Source organism: Mesoplodon mirus (assembly GCF_964341445.2).
Source record: "Mesoplodon mirus genome assembly, chromosome: 3".
NCBI lineage: Eukaryota > Metazoa > Chordata > Mammalia > Artiodactyla > Ziphiidae > Mesoplodon > Mesoplodon mirus.
In genome coordinates, this window is record NC_138978.1 from 169,891,550 (window position 1) to 169,917,204 (window position 25,655).

The following is a 25,655-nucleotide window of genomic DNA, read 5'->3' on the forward strand; positions in this document are numbered from 1 at the left end:
TTGGGCATCTATAAAGAAGCTATAAAATGACCATTGAGAAGGTGGTAAAAGGAATCACATCAAACTGTTACCATTAATTTGAAAAAGCAGAGAGGGTCAGGATGTTGGAGGGAAAGATTATTAACTTTTTCTTCACATACTTTCTATTGTTTGAACTTTTATAATGTTCATGCACTAATCTTGTAACAAAAAAATTAAAGCTATATAAATACTATCTGAAGTATGCATACTTGGATGTCACAAAATATTCTAACTGTAAACACTAGTAACGTTGTTCCTTTAAAAATACATAGAAGCGAGACTCAGTCCTGGTTTCAATTTGAGAATTTCTATAATTATAAAAATTTGCCAAGCTTGAGAATGATAACCAACTGAAACAGTGTTTTCTATCCATGACATTTTCAAAAAGAGCAAATTCTGTAGTCACCCAAAACCATCCATTGATTCAAACAATCACTTCGGTCAATACATTTTGAAATAATCAAGGTAAATTACATTAGTTCTCAAAGGCAAGCCTTTGTCATGTCTAACTTTGCTTTTTAGAGCCCATCACATTTTAGATATTTAACTGGTAACTTTACAGACACAGAAAAGTCCTAAGGCCATTTTCCAAGTGGATGCCAAGGGCTTTCCATAAAGGCATGGCAGACTTTTTAGATTGAACTTGATCACAGATTAGCATTCCTAACATTAGAAGTAAGTGTGAGCTCTTTGAGGGCAGGAATCATATCTTTTTCACCTTAATGTTCGTCCCTGGCCTTGTGACTAGCACATGAGCAGGCAAGAATAAATATTTGTTGAACTATTTGGAAGAAAGATAACTCTAAAACATTTTCCTCACTTGGAAGCCCAATGAGATGGGCATATATGCTAAGGGGAACACAACCTTTACAGTTGTTTCTGTAGGAAAATCATTTAAAATGCTTCAAAAGCAGTAAAGGTAAGTATAAAATTGAGTTCCTTGAATAAAATGTCATAAAAACACCTATTTGAGAAACAGATCTCTCCTATATTTGAAAAAGTATAGATGTGTGAACTAAGATGAAATCATGGAGCAGGCTGATCAGAATCACCTTTCATCTGCCTTACAAAAACTCCCAAGGCATGTTTCATCAATATAAATAGAAGAGGGCAGAGGAAAGGCTTTCACTTTTGTGTCAGGAACAAGCCCACACCTGGAATGCTGGATTCCTGGCTGACTATTGTCCCACTGGCTCATGGCTCCTCTATGATGATTCCTGAATAAACATATAGATACTCAAAAAAGACAGAGTTGGTATCCACATGTAATAAGACTATTAGGTAGTATATAGTCACACTTGCATATTTCCAGTATTATGTAATAGTGTAAAGCAGTGACAGGGAAAAAAGGAGTTGAGGCACACTGGGCTTGCTCAACCACTATGGAACAGGCCCTGAAAACACAAGTATGGAGGCAGAAGTACAGTGATATCAGGTAATTCTTCTGAATTTCCATTTATGATTTAAATCTCTCTATGAATGACATACCTAATGCTAATCTCTTAGTTCCATCCTAAACTGCTGGATAATTCATTTTTATCTTATTTAATCTTCCTCCCCAGGTGAGCAGGGCTTATAATAACCTTTGAACACTTTAATGGTATGTTAATTCAAGAGAAGACATTTAATGAAAAGTAAATGCTTTAAGACACTTCTTACTTGAAGCCTTTTGAAATATTCAACCCAACACATTTTAAAGAGAGAGATTTTTCTGCTTCTAAAAAGTATTGCAGAAGGTCAGTAGAAATGAATTGCTTTGGCTGTAATTCTTTAAAGAATTCTAAGTTTCTTAGTTTGGCTACTCAAATTAAATTTGGAAGCTACCTAGAAATTTTTTCACATTTTGATCTCTAGAAGGGCTATTAATCAAGCTCTTGTTTGAGGCAACTCGAACGTCAGTCAGAATACTATTGAGGGGAAGTCAGAGAGCTGTATAATCAGAATACGCAACAGTATATATAATTGAAAACATCACCAAAAGAAGAAAAGTAGATGCCAGCAGACTGGCATCTATGTTATAACATGCTGTCAAGCAGTGCTTGGCAAATTTCAACAGATTTAATTAACCAGCGATGAAACTAAGCAGTAGAATACCATTAAAACAAAAGTATTAACACAGAATCAGGAATTACCAGTGAAAAACGGTGCTGCACCTAGTAGCATGGATCTACCAGAGGCAATTTGGTAGGAGACCAGAGTCATTATTTCATAGTGGAGGCTTGAAATCAAAACTTTTAAGTTTCTTTAGGTCAAGCTATAGCACAGCATTCAGAGAGCCAGCCAAAATAGCTGAGGAAGGCCACATGTGGAACTAATTACTCATGGAGAGGCCATGACAAAGAACATTTCTCCAGACTTTTCATGGGGGCTTCACTTTCAGGAAGTTGCTATAATTACTGTTCAAGTCTAGATCAGCCTGCAAGCCGCTGACAGATCCAACAGACAGGAGGAGGAGGGAGGGAGGGAGGGAGGGAGGGAGGGAGGGAGGGAGAGAGAGAGAGAGAGAGAGAGAGAGAGAGAGAGAGAGAGAGAGAGAAAGAACTTATCTGCCCTTTCTGAAGAGTGAATTACCAGAAAATAAAGTACCACAGGAAAGCTCAAAAAAGGTTTCCAAATGAGCTCTGGCTTCCAGAGTTCAACTTTCTGTTTACTTTTTTATCTACCCTCTATCTTCAAATTACTTTTCTAGCCTGGATCGGACAGCAAATTTGTACTTCTACACTAACTCACTTTCAGTTGGCCACAGCAGAACTGTACATCTCGACTCTTTTTTTTCAGCTTTTCCATACTGGGGCCCACTTCCTGCCCAGTTGAGGAAAAAAATCTGGCCTGAAGATGAAATGACTGCTTAACATTACACTAAAACATCTGGTACCATTTTATGCACAGACCCATGTCTGAGAGCAGGCGATTCTAGCGGTCTCTCCAGCGGCACAGCGCATACCCAAACCTCCCCAGGGTGACATCATCCCATATATGGACTCTCCAGCCCAGCCCTCCCCCTTTTCCTGGTCCTAAATTCATTGCCAGTTCCCCAGTCTGCAGCAAATGTGCCACGTCAAGACTGGAAATCACAGCCCTTGAGTCTCAGTCGGGGCAGCAGAATTCAGGGGGGGAAGCCGAATGCAACCCCTTTTTCCCAAAGACCGGAGAGGATTTTAAGTACATAGATGGAAGCTTCTGGAGATCCTGCTCCGTCGCCCCAGTGTTCAGACTACCTGTTCAGGACAATGCCGTTGTACAGTAGTCTGCACATTGGTTAGACTGGGCAAGGGAGAGCAACGCCATGGACAGCTGGGGACAAAAGTTGCTGTTTCCGAGGAGAAGACATTTGTTTGCCCCTTTTTTGAATCTCATATCCAGTGTTTTTCTTCACAGGTTTTGCACAGTAGGGACCAGGAAGCCCTCGGGACACTGCCGAGAAAGGACTGCTCGAGGGAAGACCTGTGGGTAAGGCCTTCTTGACTGCTCACCTGGGCTATGACCAGGAGAGCCTAGGTGGGGAGCCAATGATTTGCTTTCACATGTGAGAGAAACTGAGGTATCTGCATGACAGATAGGTCTGCATTTAAATTTAAAAGAACAACAATGTGTGGTACATAGTGATTTACTAGATGTTATTCAATTTCTGAAGAGTTTAACTATTTTCTTAAGTTTAAAGGTTTTCCCACTTCAAAATGAAATATGAAACACACCCCGAACACTTAAGAATAATTTAATGAGGCTGGTTTTGAATTGTTGAAATTGATAATCCAGAGACCTAAAAACTTATTCGAATGAGGGCTGTAGTATAACTTTTAGCATCCCAGGATTGAATCCATTTTGCCCCAAAGTAAAGAATACTTGCTATTATTAAAATGCTATATGAATAGTGCTTTTCTTAAATTTTATATAATATAAACATCAGAAATAATAGTATCTAACAATAAAAGAAGAGGCTGCCAAGTTTTTGCCTACCAGACAATGCAGATGGGACTGGTCCAGAAAAGAGCACCAACCCAGAACTTATTGAGTCAGCAACCAAATAAATCGGAGAATAAAAACCTCTATGTTCAGATATCACAATATATATCTCTGTATTGCATTTTTTTAAAATCCAAGAATGGTTGATAACTGCTGGTCAGCTGAGCCCTCGTGGCTATATTTTACAAGGCTTCTACTTCTCTGAGCACTTAAAATGATAAGGTACTTTGTCTAGAAACCCACTGATAAAAAAGGAATTTGTAAACGAAAGCAAAGTTTTCTTTGGTCAGTTTCCAGCTGTCCTGGGGGTGAAGGAGGGTGGGAGAGGGGGAGGAAGGTGGGAGGGAGGAAAACCCTCAAGCTGAATGAAATCCCAATAGAGAGAATAATAGAGAAAGTCTGGGTTGCAATATGATCCATGCTGAACTTTAGAGATGGGTTCCTTAAAGAACGTTCTGGAAAAAAATGTTACTGCCTCAACCCCCATTTATATCTACCCCCAAACAATTCTATATAATGAAAACATCTGTTCTTTAGGCTTTTGTGTGAATCTAACCCCTTTTGTCCTCCTTTAAATTCTATAAAGTTACATTGGTTCCTTAACAAATCCTTTTCTAAATCATACATTTTGCAACAATTCAAACATTGTCACAAGTTCTCTTTGGCAAAACGTTTTATTACCAAAGATTCCCCAGTTATCTTTGGTCAAGACAATTTATTTTAAAAATTACCCCTTTGATCATTCCAAAACTGGTACAAAAGTTTTCTCTTTTATTCATGGTTTTTAGTTAAAATATAAAAAGCAAGGATTTATTTTAGCTATTTTCTCCAGTTAGATGATACAGTGTCATCCTTTTTTTTTTCTTCTATTGTATCTTGGAGGCTTCCAGATTAATTATTTTTAATAAAACAAATAAGATTTTAAAAACTCTATATAGTTTTTTTTACATAGGAAAATTGGAAAAAAATCTATTAGGTAACTTTATGGGAGCTTATTTTTTTAAGAAATATATTTTTACTAATTGATATAGTTACTAAAGAAGATAGCTATAAGGTACTTTGGCAATATTTAAGATTTTTCAACTTTGGGGGTTTTGTTTGTTTTTTTACTCCATAGAAATAACTGAATTTCCTAACTTGCTTTAATTTCATGTTTATTTAATTTAAATGTCTTTCTTCATATTAAGTGGTCTTTTTGTTTTAATGAAACAAGCCCCCACTGGTTCCTCACCTATTTTCTCCCTCAGGATTACTTTTAGTCTGGAGACACAGGGGACCCGATGGTGTCCTTGGCATAAGTACAGGAGTAGGAACATAAGAATTAATTTGCAAAAGGGATAGCCGAGGAGCCCCTGCACGTGCTCAGTGAGTTCTGGCAACCCATTTTTAATGCAAACTTTTAACAAATGGGAAGGAATAGTACGCCTTTTTAAATTCATGAACTAAGTTAAAAATCAAAAGTAAAAGCTCACTTTATAAACCACTGCTGACTGAAGGAAGGATGGTAGTTTATGCGCTGGTATACATACTAACATGTATACACACATATCGTAAAATAACCTTATCCATTTCCAGGGTAATTAGAATAATATTTAACTTTCTTTTGATATTACTTTGTAAGGAAATATACAAATGTTTTAGGGATCATGGGATCTATTCCAGAGGAAACTAACCAACAATGAACAACTTCTACTAAAACTACCCCTGGATGTAATGGTAAGTGTAAGTATTAAAATTAAATATTGTACATCGTCAGAAAGAGAAAATTGCAAGGCCTGTCCAAACTGTACTTCATAGAAACTTAGTAGTTATTTTGCATTTTAGCGCATGGTGATTGATAAGTTAGACTAGGTACTGAGTTAAAAGGAAAATTTTTTCCGCTAAGAGAAGGAAATTCAGAGCCTTAGCTTCAACACCATCATTTCTTAATTGGAAAAGGATCAACATAAAACAGTTTATCTACATTTTCAACTCCCACTGCTTTTTTAAGCCATAGATCTCAAAACCAAAGAAAATTTATTTACAGTGGGACACAATTTCACACTGATCACTTTCTTGCAATTAGTTAATAGGTTTAATGTCCTTCCTGCTTGGTATTTGAGCTTTCGGCCAAGATAATGTGTTTATATTTTTTAAAAACCAAAATATACTATCTACTCCCACCTCTCATCCTACAGACCACCCAAGTTTTTCACTTTGTGGGAAAGAGTTCAGGCACAAAACTCCTAATGAAGGAATTTTCTCCCCCCCCTTTTTTCTTCCCCGGTTGAAGTCTTAAAGCTGTTATAGGACATAAAAAGAAAATACAACTTGGTAATGTAGAAGAGTTCACTCACCCACCAGAGTCCATCCTCACTAAAGAGAAGCCAAAGCTTTTGATTACTCTACAAGAGATTTGTTCTTTAAAAACAACCCATTTTCCTCTTCTCTGAGGAGACTATCCCACCCATCTCAATAATGTCTAAATAATAGCTAAGAGACCATCACTCATAAATCCCAGCTTAAAATAACTAGAAGTCAGGCTTTAACCTAAGAAAAGACAGGAAATTCCTGAGTAAAGATTGAAACTTTCTTACTTGGTTTCTTCTACCTTTTTAACCTCGGTGTGCTACAAATTATTTAAGTAGAAATATTTATCAATCTTTTGAAGATCTCTTATTAAGAATTTTTATCAGTTTTAATAAATAGAGATAAAGAAGTAAATTAAAGAAAATAATTAAATCTTAATTTTTAATTCCCTGACTTACTGTGACAGCCAGTTTTCTGGAGTTGCTTTGGTTTAATTTTGTTGTAGAAGACTTAGAATATGATTCTATTTTTGCATTTCTTTCTTAAGATAATAAACAAAAGACAAAAAGGAGGTGTAATAACCATATTAAAAATTACATGGTATGATAATAATATAAATAGCTTTTTTATATTTTACTTAGTATATTAAGTGATAATGAATTAATATTTACTGTACAGTTTAGAAGATAGAAAAAAATCTTAAATGTTTTTTCAGTCTTCCATCAGGTTCAACATAACCAAAAAGTGTGCATATGCCACATACTTACTAAAATTGTGTTTTTAAAATCTACTAGAAACATAAATTGTCCCAAAGTCTTATGAGTAGAATAAAATCATTTTTCAGCAAGATTTTTTTCCCCCTGAAAAACAGTTATGGTTTTTCAGGCTCAAATACTTTGGGTATTTTGGTTTAATAGAAGTGCTTCATATTAAAGGATAACATGAACTCACAAATATTTCTTTCTATTTTTTCAGGTTGCATGCATCATTCCTTTAATTGAGCAGAGTTAACTGGATCAAATTATTTATGGGAGAGAGAGGGAAAGCTATACAGAATTACAGTAATTTTAAATTTCCACCAATATACTCTTTGTAAGTGAATCACTCCATAAATATTTTCTGTTGCACTGAATGCAGCAACAATAACAAAATAGTTTCTTAAGGTATTTGTTTTTGCATACTCTAGCCTTGTAATTATTTAAACAGCAGCCAAGTTTAGTGATGTTTTTGATTCTGTCAAGAAAAAAAAATAAGTCCTCTACTCAGAAGTGATGACCAGAAACAGAATCTGACATTTATTTTTTGAAATTAAATAAATAAATGGGAAGTTACACTTATCAACTCTTTGTTAAAACTGTACCATATCTAATCACTGCATAAAAGTTCAGATGTGTAGAATACTGTCATTTTTTTCAGTCTCTAAAAACTATTTTGCTCTTCATAAACTTTCTATTTGCTATTTTCTCAGAATTTTACAATTAAAGGGAAATAACAAACTACTTGTTTTCCTTAAAATTCTTTGAAAAAATCCCTAAATACACATTCCTTGGACAATAAGGTTTTGTTTTGTTTTTAAAAATTCTATTTATTGGAATTTTGACTATCTGGATATTTTATTTTTTAAAGGGCAGGGAAATCTGTTAAATACTTCTACGGAAGTGAATTGATCATTTATATTAAAATAACCAGTAGAATTATTCTCAAGTCATAAGAATTAAAATTTCTAACTGTATATTTAACACCATTAATCCTTTCTTATATGAATTTTAAGGAAATTTTCCAAAGGGTCTGGTTTTACTTTTTAGATACGAAATGAAGTTTCCTTTTCTGTGTTTAAGGTACTATTTTGTAACTGCACTGCACTAACAATGTCCAATACACATTGTGAGCATCACTGTGGGTAATAACTTTTTAGTTTATACCCTTTTGATTCATGGCACAGCCCTGTAGTTAATTAAGAGGAGGAAAACTTAAGCTCACAACTGCTTTTTATTTGGTTTTCAAATCCATACTTTAAAACTTTGCATTAAAAAAATATGAGAAATTTAAATAAGTTCCTGTTGCTTAATAAAATATTGACAAAAATACAACCCCTTGTCAAAATCCCACTAACAAAGCATCACATACCAAAGTCCGTTTGTTGCATTGTCGAATACATTAGGCTCATTAATTATTTTGCAAATGGCTGCCATTTCCATGTAAATGACAAGTTTCTTTTTCATGGGCAAGATTATGGTACTTACCTATTACAAGAAACATGTATAGTCTTTAACTTCAGTTTTAAAATATGCAGAGTTTTGTGAAGAAGTAAAACATCTGGTTCAATTACTCTGAACTCTGACTGCATGTGGGCCAGTAGTAATATGAACTGGATTTAAGAATAAACCTTGTGTTTAGTCTTTCTTGTTGTTGTTTTATCCTTAAAATTTCAATGTGAGTTTTCTGCTCTGTCAATTATCCATGTTAGCACATTTGGAATGAATGTATAAGTGTACTTTCTGAATAAAGTCAAAAGTCTAACTTGTTTTTAGTTCCATAATGTTTTAATGTTTAATTCTATTGTGTGTTTTTCTCCCTTTCCCCTGACCCTCCAAAATCACCAAATCTGGAAAACAGACTGATTGTATCTGCCCATGAGCAAAGGAAACCTGAAGGAACCAAGGGCCTGGCTGGACGGAGTTGTCATGTGTCTGCCTGTCTACACTTGCTGTGCAGAACATCCGCTCACCTGTACAGCAGGCACAGACAGGCAGTCACATGACAACCCAGCCTGAATGACAACCAGCCATTGAAAGAAAGCAGCCCTCACATCATAGCATCTACACCAAGAGCTACAACCAAAATGAGGGGCGCGGGGGCCTGGGGTTTTAATTTGTTGGTTTCTTAACTCTTATGTATTATTATTATTTTTGATTCAAATATTGAAACCCACCAAAAGTAAAGTGAGTGGTGCTTATGAAATATAATAAAACCCATTTCTGAAAATGTTCCTGTGCTTTCTATAGTTCTCTTTTCCTAATCGTTGTCAGTAAATTACTACCCTTGACATTTATTGTACACAGCTTTTGAGCAGCACCCCCAAAATGAATGTAACAAAACAATATAACCTCAGTCTGATGTTTGACAGAATAAGTGATTCTAACAATTCTACTCCAAAAACTAAGTTTAGTTTTCTATATCATCATGACTTTTTAAGACACAGAGAGGAAGAAAAGAAAAAGAGTGAAGAGATAATATTCCAGGGAATAATGTATTTTGAGTTAACAAACTCTGCCAGTTTGGGCCTGGGTAAAACACAGTGAAAAGAGTATTTATTTCCAACATAATTTTCAAATGTATTAAAATATTTGCCTCTCTTCTTTTGATATATACAAAGCTGAAATTGAAGCTTTGATATTTCCAAATGTCATGATGTACATGATTTATTACTGTCAGTGTTAAATTAAGAAATTAAGAAGGAAGTACAGTTCTAAGGGTGGAATTTACGGGGCCAATGCATTCACTTGGAATACATGCTCCCATTCACTGTAAACTTTCAAACTCTTAAAATGTTCAGGCAATTCAATTATTTTCAAAAAGAACAAGGAAAGCTATTAATGGATATGCAGTGTATAATTTTGCCATATCTTTTGAGGATATGTCAAAACTTCAGTTTATACACTGTGAACTAGAGTGAAATGATCAGGTTTGGCTTGTTTATATGAATATTTCAAATATTCAAGGGTAAAAAGTGGGGAGATGGGTAAAATTAAAAATTTGTCAACTTTGATTTGGTTCACTAACATGTCAACTTCAGTATTTAAAATTAATTTTCATCTTTCTTAGAAAGATTCTGGTCAAACCTTAAAAAATGTTGCACAAGGTTACCCAAAATTTTTGCTTTTTTAATCTAACTAAACATTTCAAGTGTATATTTTGGATTAAAGCAAATTATTTTTATTCAGATATTTCATTTTTAAAATGAAAGATTTAGTCATAAGGATAAAAACTCCCCAAGGTTCAAAATTTTTACTATTATTTGGTATTTTACCAAACCTGACACCATAGTTTCTTAAAAACAACAACAAAAACAAAAACAGTGATTGGGTAAAACTAATAAGTAAAAATGTGATTAAGGCTAAATTCTTGCATTTACAATCTGGCCTAAGGAAATATGTCATCTGCTAAAACATGTTACTGCAAAACACATTGTGAAATGAAGGTTTTTACCTTAAAGAAGAGTCCCATGACTAGCAAATAAAGTCCTAAACAATAGTTCACAAAATGTAAAATATAAACAGGAAGACAATATAAAAATGTCTCACAATATTTGCATAAAATCACCCAGTTGTAAATGCTTTATACACCTGTAGCAAACGCCTCCGACAGGAGTCCGCATATGGATCATCCTATTGGACCCTGCAAGGCAGTGCCAGGACAGTGCTTGAGAGCTCTCTGGCTGACACTATAGCTGGCTCATAACATAAAGGAGACTGTTCCATTACACCAAGCTCCAAAGGGAAAGCTAAGGAGGCCAGGCCAGTGCAGTCGTCCTGTAGTGAACCACTCCAGGATGACGTTTCAAATAATTTTCCCTTAAAACATGAGGTTAACATATTGGCATTACATTCTTTTTACTTAGCTTGAAAGAATGTTTTATATATATATATATATGTGTGTGTGTGTGTGTGTGTATATATATATATATATATATAAATTCATTAAATGAGGTACATTTAAAAATTTTACTCTTCCAGGAAACGGTAATATAAAGGGTAATATTTTTCTTCCAATATAAACTTTTGAGTACAACAAATAATACATATGAGGGAATGGGTGTGGGTTTATAAGTATTTTTAATAAATTTGAAATAGCATTTACCATTATGGTTTGTTGAATATATTTTTCAAAAGTATAAATCTTTGGATAATTCCAGAACTTGGAAATGTTTACATGAAATAATCCCACATTAAAAAGCATAACACAAGATAGCTTATGTATATGAAAAAGCACATGTACAACTATGATCAGGAAGAATTTAAAGTAACATAAGTGTTTTAAAGTTTAATATTTATTGAGACTTTTTTAAAATAAAAAATATCTAAATTTTGGCTAACTAAAACAACTCAGCAAGGAGTGTGACTAGTGTTCACAGGGTCAATCCTGACCTCATCACAGGGAGTGTGCGGACCTAGCAGGAAACAGAATCTTGAAAGTCTAAGTGCAAATGGAAGGAGCTGAAGATTTCTATAACTTCTCCGTCTCACAACTTTTGCCATCCAGGGACATAGCTGTCACGTCGTTTCCTTTTACCAAAGTTACATGTGTCATCTGTTACAGTTACATAATAAAAACAATACTAAGTAAATATCCCTATAAGGGAATTATATAATCTCCTTATCAAGCTTTCCAAACACATCAACCCACAAAAATGAGGCCTGTAATTTTTTGAGTCCAAAGAATGTCCTTATTTCAATGCAGATTTTGGATTTTCTTCAATACTGTAAGGTTAGTACATTTCCACTGGAAATGCTTCTGTTGAATTACCCTACTTTCCTAGGAGTATTCCATTATGATTTTAATCTTCATGTTGGACTACCTAAATGGAATAAATATTGGCTATGTACTATCATTGTTCATAAACTAGCAATCCTTTTTTTTCCAGAGATTTCAACTACCATTTACACATTTCTCATTGATACTAAGAAAAATAAGACTTTTTTCTCCTTGAATCAGAATATTCTATTCTTTTAAATTTTTTATTTTGGAATCATTTAAATAAAAGCCATCACATTTTTTTTTCAAATCTGATTTTAAAGATTAATGTAGAACTATCTAAATCCACAATCTTTTTGAAATGATAGTTTCTATTTTATTCCAATGCCTTGACCTTTTCTAAATCCCTCCAAAGAACTGTGCAACAGGGAGATCAGCTCGTGCTTTGTGACCACTTAGAGGGGTAGGAGGGAGGCTCAAGAGGGATGGAATGGGGGATACATGTATACATATAGCTGATTCACTTTGTTATACAGCAGAAACTAACACAACATTGTAAAGCAATTATACTCCAATAAAGATGTAAAAAAAATAACTGTGCAAAATATATTTATAATGTATGAAAATGACACTGGGAAATTTATTTTCTGCTTAAATTATCTTCAGTCCAGGAAGTTATATAGTCAGAGGAAAAAAATATCCATTAACCTTCAATGATGAAACTTAAGAAAATTTTAAGACAATCTACATCTAAGGGTAATTTTACCCTGTAATTCAATAATTCGGTTTAGCCACTTGTGATACCAGGACATGATGAATTACTATGCTGCACTTAATTATTTATTTGCTCAATCACATGTTCACTCGGCCAATATTTACTTAGCGCCACCTCTCAGCGTCATGTCTACTGGTGGTAGAACATGGAACAAGACAGTGGCTCCTGGGCTCAAGAAGCTTACAGTTCAGCAGGAACTTAAAAGCATTCAACCAATACTTAGCACGTGTGATAAGTTTTGTCAATTTTCACCTTTTGAAAAAAATCTCTTAAATTCATCCATTTCTATCAATTTCCCTCAACCCATCCAGCCCAAGCTACCATTATCTCTTATGTATACCACAGCAATGGCTTTCTACAACTCCCCAATTCAGTTCTGTCTTCCTCCAATCCAGTCTCTACAAAGCAATCACAAAGATCTATAAAAATTTCAAATCCTATTATGTGACTCTTCAGCTTAAAAACTTCAAAGGCTTCTCATCATTCTTTGGATCAAAATCCTTAATCTTTATAGAGTCCTTTTCTCTCTTTGTTCCAGTCACAGTGACCTAAATTCAGTTTCTTATATTCATCAGGCTCTATCTTGCCTTAGGCATTAACACAAACCTTCTCTGACCACTCAGTTTAACGTCCCCCCATGCTGTGATTCCCATCTCAGATACTCCTTAAGTCAAACACATCACTGGATTTATCTTATTCACAGTTTGTAATCTGAATCTCATAGGTGTTCCTGATTGTTTATGTTTTCTTTATCAGGAAATATCCTTCGTAAGGGTGGGTACTTTGCTAACCACTTTATCCTTACTGATTAGGATAGTGTCTGGTACATAACAGGTGCTCAGAATATATTTGTTGGGAAATGTTCAGGTGATTAAGAGCATAGCACTGATACTTAGTAGCTGGCTGAATTAGTCTCTTTGAGTCTCAATCTTCATTTCTAAAATGGAGAATGTAAATAAAGTATTGACTTAGTTCAGTGCCTGATAAACTTTATTATAAATAATAAATGTTAACCATTATCATGATGATCTTCATCAAGATCATCATTCAGATTGAAAGCTGGCCTTCATGAGCTTAAGCAGGTAGAATGAATAGCAGAGATATTTTTTTACAACCACAATTACTTTAGAACTAGGGAGCATCTTGTTAACTGAAAGTCCATTTGGCTTGGTTGAGCATTTTGACTAATTTGGATATACAAAGGTGAGCCTGAAACGAAGGCTGGACTACATGCTAAGAAGAGCTGAGTGGATGTACATAAAAGAATGAGTAAACACTTTGAGTTTGGGGCAATCCAGACAGCACTGAGGGGAGAGATGTGAAGGGGAAGAGAAAGAGAGAAGCCAATGTACTCTCCTTGGGCTGGGCCAGCACAAGGCTAGAGCTGCCAGTGACATACCCAGTGCCCATTAGTTAAAAACTGCTGTGCAGAGGGTTATCTAATATGCTATTTGAGGTGGTTTGAATTGCTGTATTGCTTCCTCAAATCCTTAGTAAATATAAGTACTACAAATACCTTTATATCATTATTTTGATAGAAATCAAAGGAGCTGAGTATCATTCATCCAAGATCCCAAGGGATATATGCGGACACACAATCTCACATGTCCAAGCTCTGTCCTCACCCCCATAAACAGCTCCCCCTTGACTTTGGGTATGCACAATGATAGAATGCTCTGGAGAGGATGGACCCAGGAAGAGGTCTATGCAACCCATAGAAATGCATTCAGAGCCACTTTTGTACAGAATTTCAGAGTCTGGGGTACTGGAGTATGATTTGGAAGGACAGCCAGGTTTGGATAAATCCCCTTGGTGATTAGTTACAAACTATCTAACCATGTACAAGACGGTCTATTTCTTTTCGTGTTGCAGAAAGCCCCAATTTTTGAGTAATGCTAAAAGATAACATATAGTCAAGTACATAGATTAATTATGTTTTCCATAACCACTTTGTATTATATAGATTCTCTGAAGATAACACATGGAAATAACACTGCTTGGGACACAGGTGGAAACCTTTCTGTTAAGGTCATCTGTCAGTAACATTACAAATAATATTACTGTAATGTAGAATAATGGTTCAAAACATGAGGTCCACAGATGTCTGAGCATGTTCACGAACCCACCTAAGATTTAAGGGTAGGGAGGATAGTTATATTAAGGATGGGGAGAAAGCAGGAAAAATGCTGGGGACCTATTATTACCACCATGCCAACTCTAGCTTAAAATTATTACACAGGGTTATCATGCTATTGCCTCTGTCAGTTAGGATAGGAAATCACATAGTTTGATATTATCATCTCTAACCCATAGGCTGGTGAGGAGGCAGCATAGAAAAGTCCCACTGAAGGAATAGGATCTGAGTTCCATTTTACTGTCTGAATCTTACCATCCTCTGCTGAAAAATCCAAGATCCCATACATCCTACCTCACAAAATGAAATGACCAGATTGGAAATTAGAAGACATGTGATTGAAAGAATGACATTATTGTAGGAGGACATAGTATTACTTGAGATGACAAGAATAAATATATAAATGTGATGCCTAAAAATTATAAATGCACTTGTTAATATACAACTTCTTAGAGTCCTACAAACTCCCTTTGAGGTGATTTGGTCAGCAACAGTCCCCATTTGATAAGCTAAAACTGAGACTCAGAGAAGTCTGACTTGTTCCAACACTGGCAGTTAGTCACAGCAAATTCACATCCTCCAGCACCTCGCCCTTTTCATTGCACCAAGCATATGGTCTACAGGGTCTTTTGTTCAATTAATTGCATCCTGAAAACAGTTTGAACCATTGTTCTTTAATCACAAATACATTTCATAAGTCATTTATATTTATTACAAACCTGTCAAAAGTTAAATAAAACCATATCTATTCATATGCCATAATATGCTATTTATTCAACAGCCAATTAGATTATAATGAAAACATACCAGTCTAATTACACAAGAAAGCAGGAAGATGAAAGAACATAGAAACAAATAACAATTCTCTATGAAAATCTGAATATAAATTATTAAATAAATGATAAATCTATAACTAACTTAATAATATTTATGGTGTCACACTTGCTTGACTAAGAGAGGTAAATTGCCATGTAACAGGATTTCCAAAGTGTGTATATGCTGATGTGACAGATACCATGGGAACAAAGTAACAAGCACTCAACTTACCAACAAACTGACTCCAAAAGTTGGGTAAGAACTCATGCTTATTTCCACAAAGGAAAATTGTAAATTTGGGGTTTTCAAGGTTGCCCACAGAAGCATCTTTAATCCATATCCAGAAGCATAGTTAAACTATGACAGCAAGGCATGTATGAAATCTAAGCATCATTTAAAACACTGCTAATAAAGGATGGGTATTCAGGGTACAAATTCAAGGGGCCAGAGACAATTCACTACCTCTAAGCCCCACCCTCCTGACATTTCTTCTGACCTCCTTTCCCCATACCCTCCTTTCCAGCCGTGGCTCCCAGCAGACGCTAATAACTATTAGTTGAATACTGGTAAAGAGCAAGGAACAGTGCTGACCCCTCCCTTCTGCCCTGCCAGCAGGCTCAGAGGTGGTCTGTGGTGGTAGGAAGTGCTGGCAATAGAAATGAAGCAGGATGGTGAACCAGAGTGGTGGTTACCAAGGGGTGGTAAGGTGGGGATGAATGAGGATGGCTTCAGGGAGAAAAGGCTCTGCCCCACTGACACATACTTTGAAGACAGGGCTCATGAGTCGAGCATTACTATCTGGAAAATCTCCTATCTGGTTTCTTGAGCAGAGTTTTTCATGAGAAACAGTAGCTAATGACTAGTGTAGCTGTATGTGGCCCATCAGTTTGCTTTACCCTGAACTTGAGCTCTCCTCTCCAGCCAGTACAAGCCACCATCTTCTCTTGCCTGAACCACTGATACAGTCTCCTAGCTGGTTTCCCTTCTTCTATTCTTGCCACCCCAACTCCATCCACACACACATTCCATCCCACAAATCATGGCCAACCCAGCAGCCAGACTGATCCTTCTAAAACGTAAATCCAATCAGGTCACATCCTGTTGACACAGGCCAATGGTTTTCAATTATCCTTGGAATAAAATCCAAATCATTGGGTGGGGCCTGACAAGGTACCTCTGATTCTATATTTCCTACTTCTCTCTCCTACTCCTCCTCCATCTCAGCCGTAAGCTTCCTGCCCACTCCCACCCTGGAATGTTCTTCAACATAATCTTCTACACAGTCATTCCAGCCTCTGCTCCAATGTTACTTCTTCGCAAACACTCAATCGAAAGGTCCCTCCCCCATCAGTTTTTAGCTCACTGACCTATTTTCTTCAGGGCACTTACTATCTGATATTGTATTGTTAGTCTACTTGTTAGCTCCATAGAGCAGCATCCTCATCTGTCGTTTTCTCTTTCTTAAAATGACCTAAACTAAGAAAACAACCCTTTTCTAAACTTTCTTCATCAAAATCAGTCCAATCTATTTTAAGGGTCATTATGACCTACCCTTCCGACCCAAAACACACACACAGCCCACCACCTTCCACACACATACCTTTAATAAAATGTTCTCTGGCACTCGGTTAATATTATAACTGCACACATGTATTTTCTATCTATGGTAACCAAGTGCTCATGAGGAAGCTTCAGCAGCAGAGATTTTATAAAAATTTATTCTGAATTTATAGCAGAGAGAAGGGGCTGACTGGTGACCATGAGCTCACCAAGCTCTCAAAGCCTCTTCCTTCCCTACAGGGAGCATCATGTGCCTTCCAACAGGCTTGTTTCAGAAACCCTAAAGCCATACTCCAACAGCAGTGGCTAATCCCAGAGTCTTCAGGGCCCCTGATACTAACACTCAGGGAGAGGTCAATGCTGGGATGCCTGGAACTCATCTTAATAAATCTTCTGTGGGATGAGGTTGACTTGGAAAACTCCAGCACCTCGGAGATTCTTGCCTCTATTTGTGGTTGAAGTCATAAGCTCTGGAGCCAGACAGCGTGTGTTCAAATTTCTGCTTTGCTACCAAGTAGCTATGAGACCTTGGCAAGTTAGTCATCCTCACCAACACCAAGTGTTCTACCATAAGGAAAACTGAGTCCTATAGAAATGACTTTTCAAAAGGTTGTGTTTTTTCTTCATTTACTCACCTGAAAAATGGGGATAATAATAGTACCTATCCTTATGGTTGTAATGTGGATTAAATGACTTAATTAATAAATATAAAACACTAGCTATTACTAACATGATTCCTCAGCAAAATCTTTTGCTTTGCCTAGAATAACTGAGAATGGCCCATAGTTCAATATGTATTTAAGTGTACATACATGATCACCTACTTGTGAACATTTGTAAACAAATACTTGTAAACAAAATGTATCTAAGAGAAGATCTAGTAGGGCAACTGAACACAAAAGAAGATTATGTAATTACTGATGTTTATATCTAGAAAGGCATCTCAGAGCTCCTGAGGCTGTTACCTTTAAATACTGGAGCTTCCACAGAATGAGAGAGATATCTAATCAGCCAGCACAGGAAAGAAACCAATGCTAATCATCAGACTCACAACAACCAATTCCACGTTTGACTGAAGTCATTAAAATATGTGACAAAAATTTGAAATAAAGCTTTTGAGTAGAAATTTTCTTTGGACCTTTCTGTAAGATCTGATTTCCTTTACTGCAGAAAATTTAGTGGCCATCAACTGATCATCTGATATTTATTAAACACATTATTTGCACAAAGCATTTAGGAAAAAGAAAGAACTACATAGGACATGAAGTTTTTCCTCCAACAATTTACAAAAGCACCTTGCAGTGCTTTCAGAAGATATCAAGCCAAGAGCAGAAGGACTTTTAACTCTGAAACGCGTGCCTTTTATAACCAAGTACAACTGACACAATCTCACCTGTATATAGTTTTGCTATCACAGAGTATTCTTATCCAATGTTTGCATGCTGCATTATAAGCCCCCAAAATTTCTCAGGTCAGACCAGAGATATTAAAATTTCCAAAACACTGCTTAATTTCCATCCATGCCCTCCCAAATTTACCAGTATCACTTTATAGCACTTTAATGGCTCTGTAAGACTGATTTTTTTGTGTGTGCTTTTCTATCAGACTTAAATGAGTAATAAGTCACAGGCCCAATATTATTAACATCTAACATGAACCAGAACACCATAATTATCATAATTCATGCTTTTACATAGATATCAAATTCTCAAAGAAAAAATTTGTATAAACAATTATCTAGTACTCACTTGAAGACTAGTGATTTGGACGTTTTCAAAAGCCTGTCATTTGAGACAGATGTCACAGCAACAATTCCAAAATGCTTTATTGACTCTGCATCACTGCTATTAACTTTGCTCTTACGATGCTCTATTACCTTGAGTATTTTCAACGCATTATTTAATGAAAATCGCTTTCACTATATCACTACCTTGCCATTATTACAAAGAAGGAAGTTTTCAACTACTGATCCCTAACTCCATTTCTTCAGGGAAACAAACGTGACTACATTAAAGAAATAAAAGATATTTGAGGGGACTATCGTAAAATTTAAAATCTATGAGGAAAAAACAGTGCTTCTTCAAACATCCCAAGCTAAGTCTTACTGAAAGAAAACCACTGGTGTCTTAAAATTGTATATCACAATACTATCAATTAATTTGAAATAGAAACATTTTAATTTTAAAAATTCTGTCACTTCTGTGGCTCACCTCATCATCTTTGTACCAGGATAAGCTTTCAGCAGTAAGGACGAACCAGTATCCCTTAGAGCCTCCTTTCATGATGCCAATGTTGCTGATGGTTAGCCATCCCTTGCGAATCACCTTCAAGAGAGCACAGATCAGCAGAGATGTTTAATTTAACATGAGCTCGTGGGGAATGCAGGTTTGCACTAAGTTAAAAACAAGATACAAATTACAATAAGAATAGCATTTTTCCCTCAAAGCTCACCTTCTATTAAACTATTCAGAATAATATATCTTCATGCTTCCCTGGTGGCACAGTGGTTAAGAATCCGCCTGCCAATGCAGGGGACACAGGTTCAAGCCCTGGTCCAGGAAGATCCCACATGTCACGGAGCAGCTAAGCCCATGTACCACAACTACTGCACTCTAGAGCCGGAGAGCCACAACTACTGAGCCCACGTGTCACAACTACTGAAGCCTGCGCATCTAGAGCCCGTGCTCCGCAACAAAAGGAGCCACCTTAATGAGAGGCCTGCACACTGCAATGAAGAGTAGCCCCCGCTCGCTGCAACTAAAAAGAAAGCCCATATGCAGCAACGAAGACCAAATGCAGCCATAAATAAATAAATAAATTTATTTTTAAAAAAAAACACCCAAAATAATATATCTTCCAAAAGCACAGATAACCAGAGGGAAGTCTCTCCCATCAAATGAACAAAAATCAAAATCGCAGACTTGTATGGATGGTGGAAGCAGAGAGACTGAAACAGGAATAAAATAAGGCAGACTAATAGGCTTGTGCCAGGACTATTTATGGCACTGATGCTACAATTAAAAGATATTTAGTTGATTGGACAAACAACAATAGACTCTCCATGCCCACTGTCTCTTATCCCCTTCCAGCCCACTGGCCCATTTGTTTGCCTGGTTTGCATCTCATTAGGATTTCTACCAGAGACTGGCCACCGAATGGTGAAAAGAAAAAACAAGCCAACCAATTAGTTCCTTGTTAACAGCTCTCAATAAGCTGAATGGGGGAGAAAGCTGAAACAATAAGCTAAACTTAAAAGTTTGGAGGTTTTTAATGGTCTAGGTTTATCCATCTACCTCTGGTTGTTACTTGCCAAGCTAAGAAATACATAGAGTCTTCATAAAAATATTTAAACGGCATTTAAATTTTTCAACATTAACAACTTGGATAGAAATTACCTATAAATGGCATTTAAGTGAAAATCTGTTTTTTCTCACAGCTTTTATAAAGTTAAATTCTGTTTTCCATACGGCATTGTTTACGATCTCCTCTATGCTAGATAATTTTTGTTGTCATAGAAATGAAATGTATATGGAATTGTATGATATTGTTCTAAATGTCAAAAATCACCCTATACCTACAATGTCCATTATCCTAAACATCCTGAAATATTTTTTTAAAATTACTTATTGAATGACTGAGTGTCACTTCCTAAAGGAAAATGAAAATAACCTAATAATAATCAGATTTTAAGTTTATATTTATATTTTATTTTTCAGCTTTCTAGTTGAAGAAAGTCAACCCTAGGAAAAATTGTGAAATAAGCCAAGGTCATTTTTTTTTTTTTTTTTTTTTTTTTTTGCGGTACGCGGGCCTCTCACTGTTGTGGCCTCTCCCGTTGCGGAGCACAAGCTCCAGACGCGCGGGCTCAGCAGCCATGGCTCACGGGCCTAGCCACTCCGTGGCATGTGGGATCTTCCCAGTCCGGGGCACGAACCCGTGTGCCCTGCCTCGGCAGGTGGACTCTCAACCACTGCGCCACCAGGGAAGCCCAGCCAAGGTCATTATTGATCTTCCAAGCCTCTTTCCACAATCCTAGTCTCTGTCACCCTTGATTCCCTGTTTCAGTATCTCCCAGCATTGCCCATTTTCCTTTTTAACTCTTTAACTTTTACAGACCCCCAGGTAGAAACCCATTCAGGCCCAGATTAAGGTAGTTCTCTCCATTGTTCAAACTTAACTCCTTCTTAACCCTCTGCTTCAGAAAGAAGGAAACAATACTTCTCAAAGTATTATAGAAAGCTGGTTTCTACCAGCTAATAAAATAAAATGGTTATAATAAATAACCATTGGGATGCTTTCTAACAGTACAGATTCTTGGGATACCTATAAATCCAAATGAATCAGAATATGTGCATATGAAACCCAGGAATCTACATTTTAACATGTCCCAAAGTGATTCTTATTCATACTGAAGTTTGAAAGCCGTTGCATGTATACATACAATCAAAACTTCATTCGTGGGCCTCCCTGGTGGCGCAGTGGTTGAGAGTCCGCCTGCCGATGCAGGGGATACGGGTTCGTGCCCCAGTCTGGGAGGATCCCATATGCCGCGGAGCGGCTGGGCCCGTGAGCCATGGCCGCTGAGCCTGTGCGTCCGGAGCCTGTGCTCCGCAACGGGAGAGGCCACAACAGTGAGAGGCCCGCGTACAGCAAAAAAAAAAAAAAAACAAAAAAAAAAACTTCATTCGTCTTAGAGCAAATAATCTCATTTAATTTTTTAGTAAGAAGGAACTGGTTATTTCCCAATAAGATTGTTACCCACACTACCAGGGCTTACAAATAGCATATTAATTATAGTACTTAATGAAAGTGTATTTACTATTTCATTTTATCAGGCATCTTTGGACAAAGAGGAAGTCTTCCAGATACTCCACAAATTGCAATAAGAAAATCCCCATTTCATCCATTGATAGAACAGGCTGGCTTCATCAAGGAGAGCCATGAATTTAGTTCAACAAACATTTGTTAAGAACCTATCATATGTCAAGATGAAAAAGCATGATGATGCCACACCCCTGTCCTCAAGAATTTTAGTTTTGTAGGGAATGAAGATGCATAAGGAGATAATTTCAACATAACAGTGTAGTAAGAGATGTATCCTTAGCAGGAGAAGGAGGACTGGATACAACTTAGGTAATGTTAATAGGCTTTCCTTGGAGACATGATAGCTTGAAAGAGCCTGGCAGAGAACTAGAGTTAGGTCAGGAAATAGTTCGTTTGCCTATTTATTTGTTTTCCATGAAGAAGGACAAACAAGAACAAAATATGAAAGAGCCACTTCATGCAGAAAATGTGAGGTGGGATGAAGAAATTGAGGCTGGAGAGGCAAGCGGGGTAAAGCCAGAGTCAATCCAGTTCAATAGACCACCAATTTTAGCGATAAAATTTGGCATTACCAAAATAACTTTCAAGTACACATGTAAATTTTTTAAGTAGATATGACCAATGTATTACTAAACTGTGTACATCTATAGAAATACCCAAAGAAATTCTAAAGTATTATATGAAGATGAAATAAATATCTTAATTTTTTTTATTTTGTGGGGGAAATGTATTTTATTTGTTACATTTATAACTTTATTATTGACTTCTCTGTGATACAAAGTGAGGGCACTGGCATCAATATATATATATATATATATATAATATATATATATATATATATTCAATACTAATAAATCTTAACTGTTTCCTTATTTTCTAGATAAAAATATGTATGTAGATGTTCTACTATATCCTCCTGCATTCCAGTGAATTTTGCATGCTCCCTGAGACAAACTAGGTTATGTAAGCTATTGCAATAAACCAAGTGAGACATGATCAAGGTGTAAAGTAAAGCCACGAGCAGAAAGCATGAAAATAAATAAACCTACTGTAGAAACACCTAGGAGACAAAATCAATAGGACTTATGACTGGGTGAAAGGGAGATTAGTGAAGGTAAAGACTAGAACTGCATTGTACAGTAGCCACTAGCCACATATGGTTATTGAGCCCTCATAACTAGTTCAAACTCTGATGTGTGGTAAGTGTAAAATACACACTGGATTTTGAAAACTTGGTACAAAAGAAATGTAAAATATCTATTAAATGTTTTAAAATGTATCACATGTTAAAATGATAATATTTTAGATATATTGGGTTAAATAAAATCTATTCTTAATATTCATTTCACTTGACTCATTTTATTTTTTAATGTGGTTACCAGAAAATTTTTATATTACACATGTGGCTTACATTATATTTTTATTGGACATTGTGATGTTCTAGAATGATTCTGAAACTCATGGGGCTACCAAATCAGAAGGAATAGAGAAAGAGAACCAAGTTTTAGAAGTAGGGGAGTTGATGATGAATTCAGCCAAGGCCATGTTGAATCTGAGGCACCTGTGGGAGACACACATAGACGTGACCTGACCTCTGAAGCAAAATGGAAATGTTAGGAATGGACATGCAGATTTGCAAGTCATCAGCATATATACATAGGTGGCAGTTAAAACTGTGTGAAATAGCAGTGGCTCACAGTGGAAATCCTGGGGAAAATACTGACTTTTAAGAGGTGGTCAGGAATGTCAGAAAAATAAGAGCAGTGAGGTTATGGAAGCCAAAGGCAAGGGGAATTTCAAGGAATGTGCCATTGGGAGTGTCAGATTCAGCACAGAAAGGGACATAGAAAGTGCAATGAAGACGTCATAGTGTCTTTAGCTATGCAAGTTGAAGTGAGGTGGTGGGATAAGTCAGAGTTCACTGGGTTGAAAAGTGAATGGGAAGTGAAAAATGGAGACAATGACTAAAGAGAGCTCTTTCCAGAGGAGGACGAAAGCCAGTTAAAACCAGAAGAGACACAGGGTCAAAAGAGGTGCTTTTGTCATTGCTTTTGTTGCTGCTGCTGCTGTTGTTTTTTGGTTTGGGAATTTTTTTTTTTTTTTTTTAGTATAGGCAAGAATCGAGCATATTTATTGCTTGAGGAGAACTAACAGTACAGAGTAAGAGGTTAGTGATATAGAAAAATGATACAAGGACAACAAAGATGGGAATGAATGAGATGAAGTGCACAGGGAGGGGGCTGTCTTTGAACAGGAATGTGAGCCTGGGAGGTTGGAAGAATGAGGGTAGATGTAGGTTCTCTGAATGGAAAAGGGTAGAAAGTTTAGAACGGTTATAGTTGATCTTTCCATTTCACTGGATAAGAGAATAGATAATTATCTGCAGGAAAGTGAGGCTGAGAAGTTGGAAAGAAGCTTTGAGGATAGTGTTAAGCATTGGGACAATCAGTAATTGAATGAGACAACATAACTGGAATTAGTAAAAAAAAAAAAAAAAAAGATTGACAAAACACAACACTAAAAACTCCTAGAAGATAATATAGGAGAAAGTCTAGATGACCTTGGGTATGATGATGCCTCTCTAGATACAATACCAAAGACACAATCTATGAAAGAAATAATTAGTAATCTGAACTTCATTAAAATTAAAAACTTCTGCTCTGTAAGAGACAGTATCAAGAGAATTAGAAGACAAGCCACAGATTAAGGGAAAATACTTGCAAAAGACATAATTGATAAAGGACTGTTATCCAAACATATCAAAGAACTCTTAAAACTCAATAGTTTGGGCTTCCCTGGTGGCACAGTGGTTGAGAGTCCGCCTGCCGATGCAGGGCACATGGGTTCGTGCCCCGGTCCGGGAAGATCACACATGCCGCAGAGCGGCTGGGCCCGTGAGCCATGGCTGCTGAGCCTGCGCGTCCGGAGCCTGTGCTCCACAACAGGAGAGAGGCCACAGCAGTGAGAGGCCCGCGTACCGCAAAAAAAAAAAAAAAAAAAAAAAAAACTCAGTAGTTAGAAAACAAACAACTCAATTAAAAACTGGGCCAAAGACTTTAACACACCTCACCAAAGATACACAGATAGCAAATAAGCATATGAAAAGATGCTCAGTATCACATGTCATCAGGGAAATGAAAAGTAAAACTATGAGATACCACTACATACCTATTAGAATGGCCAAAATCTGAAACACTAACAACACCAAATGCTGGTGAGGATGTAGAACAACAGTAACTTACATACATTGCTGGTGGGAATGCAAAATGGCACAAACACTTTGGAAGACAGTTTGGTGCTTCCTTACAAAACTAGATGTACACTTCCCATGTGATCCTTGGTATTCACAATCATGATCCTTGGTATTCACCTAAAGGAACTGAAAATTTAGGTACATATATGCATGTTTATAACAGCTTCATTCATAATTTCCAAAACTTGGTAGCAACTGAGATGTCCTTCAGTAGATGAATGGATAAGTAAACCATGGTTCATCCAGATAATGGAATATTATTCAGCACTAAAAAGAAATTAGCTATCAAGCCATAAAAAGACATGGTGGAATCTTAAATGCATATTACTAAGTGAAAGAAGCCAATCTGAAAAGCCTACATTCTGTGTGATTCCAATGATATGACATTCTGGAAAAGGCAAAACTATGGAGACTTTAGATCAGTAGTTGTCAAGGGTGGGGTAGGGAAAGGGAGAGATAAGTAGGCAGAGCATATAGGATTTTTAGGGCACTGAAAATACTCTGATATTATATGGATACATTATACTTTTTTCCAACCTAAAGAA

The 25,655-nt window shown here is 36.4% G+C and overlaps 1 protein-coding gene and 1 long non-coding RNA gene across 11 annotated transcripts in view; one reads left to right on the forward strand and one right to left on the reverse strand.

Annotated features, from left to right (window-relative positions):
* DNM3 (dynamin 3) overlaps positions 1 to 25,655 on the reverse strand; it is a 591,572-nt gene that overhangs the window by 275,772 nt on the left and 290,145 nt on the right. For all 10 annotated transcript variants that reach the window (XR_014293317.1, XR_014293318.1, XR_014293319.1 and 7 more), the window contains one exon: positions 19,244 to 19,357. Coding sequence is in view for 7 of the 10 variants with exons in the window: in XM_082612946.1 (XP_082469072.1) it covers positions 19,244 to 19,357 (114 nt within the window). In the remaining 3 variants the exon portion in view is untranslated. The remainder of the gene's footprint in view (positions 1 to 19,243; positions 19,358 to 25,655) is intronic.
* On the forward strand, positions 3,298 to 9,240 carry LOC309799988. The gene is made up of 3 exons (XR_014293384.1): positions 3,298 to 5,700; positions 7,249 to 7,365; positions 8,890 to 9,240. It is a non-coding gene; the product is annotated as an uncharacterized lncRNA (long non-coding RNA).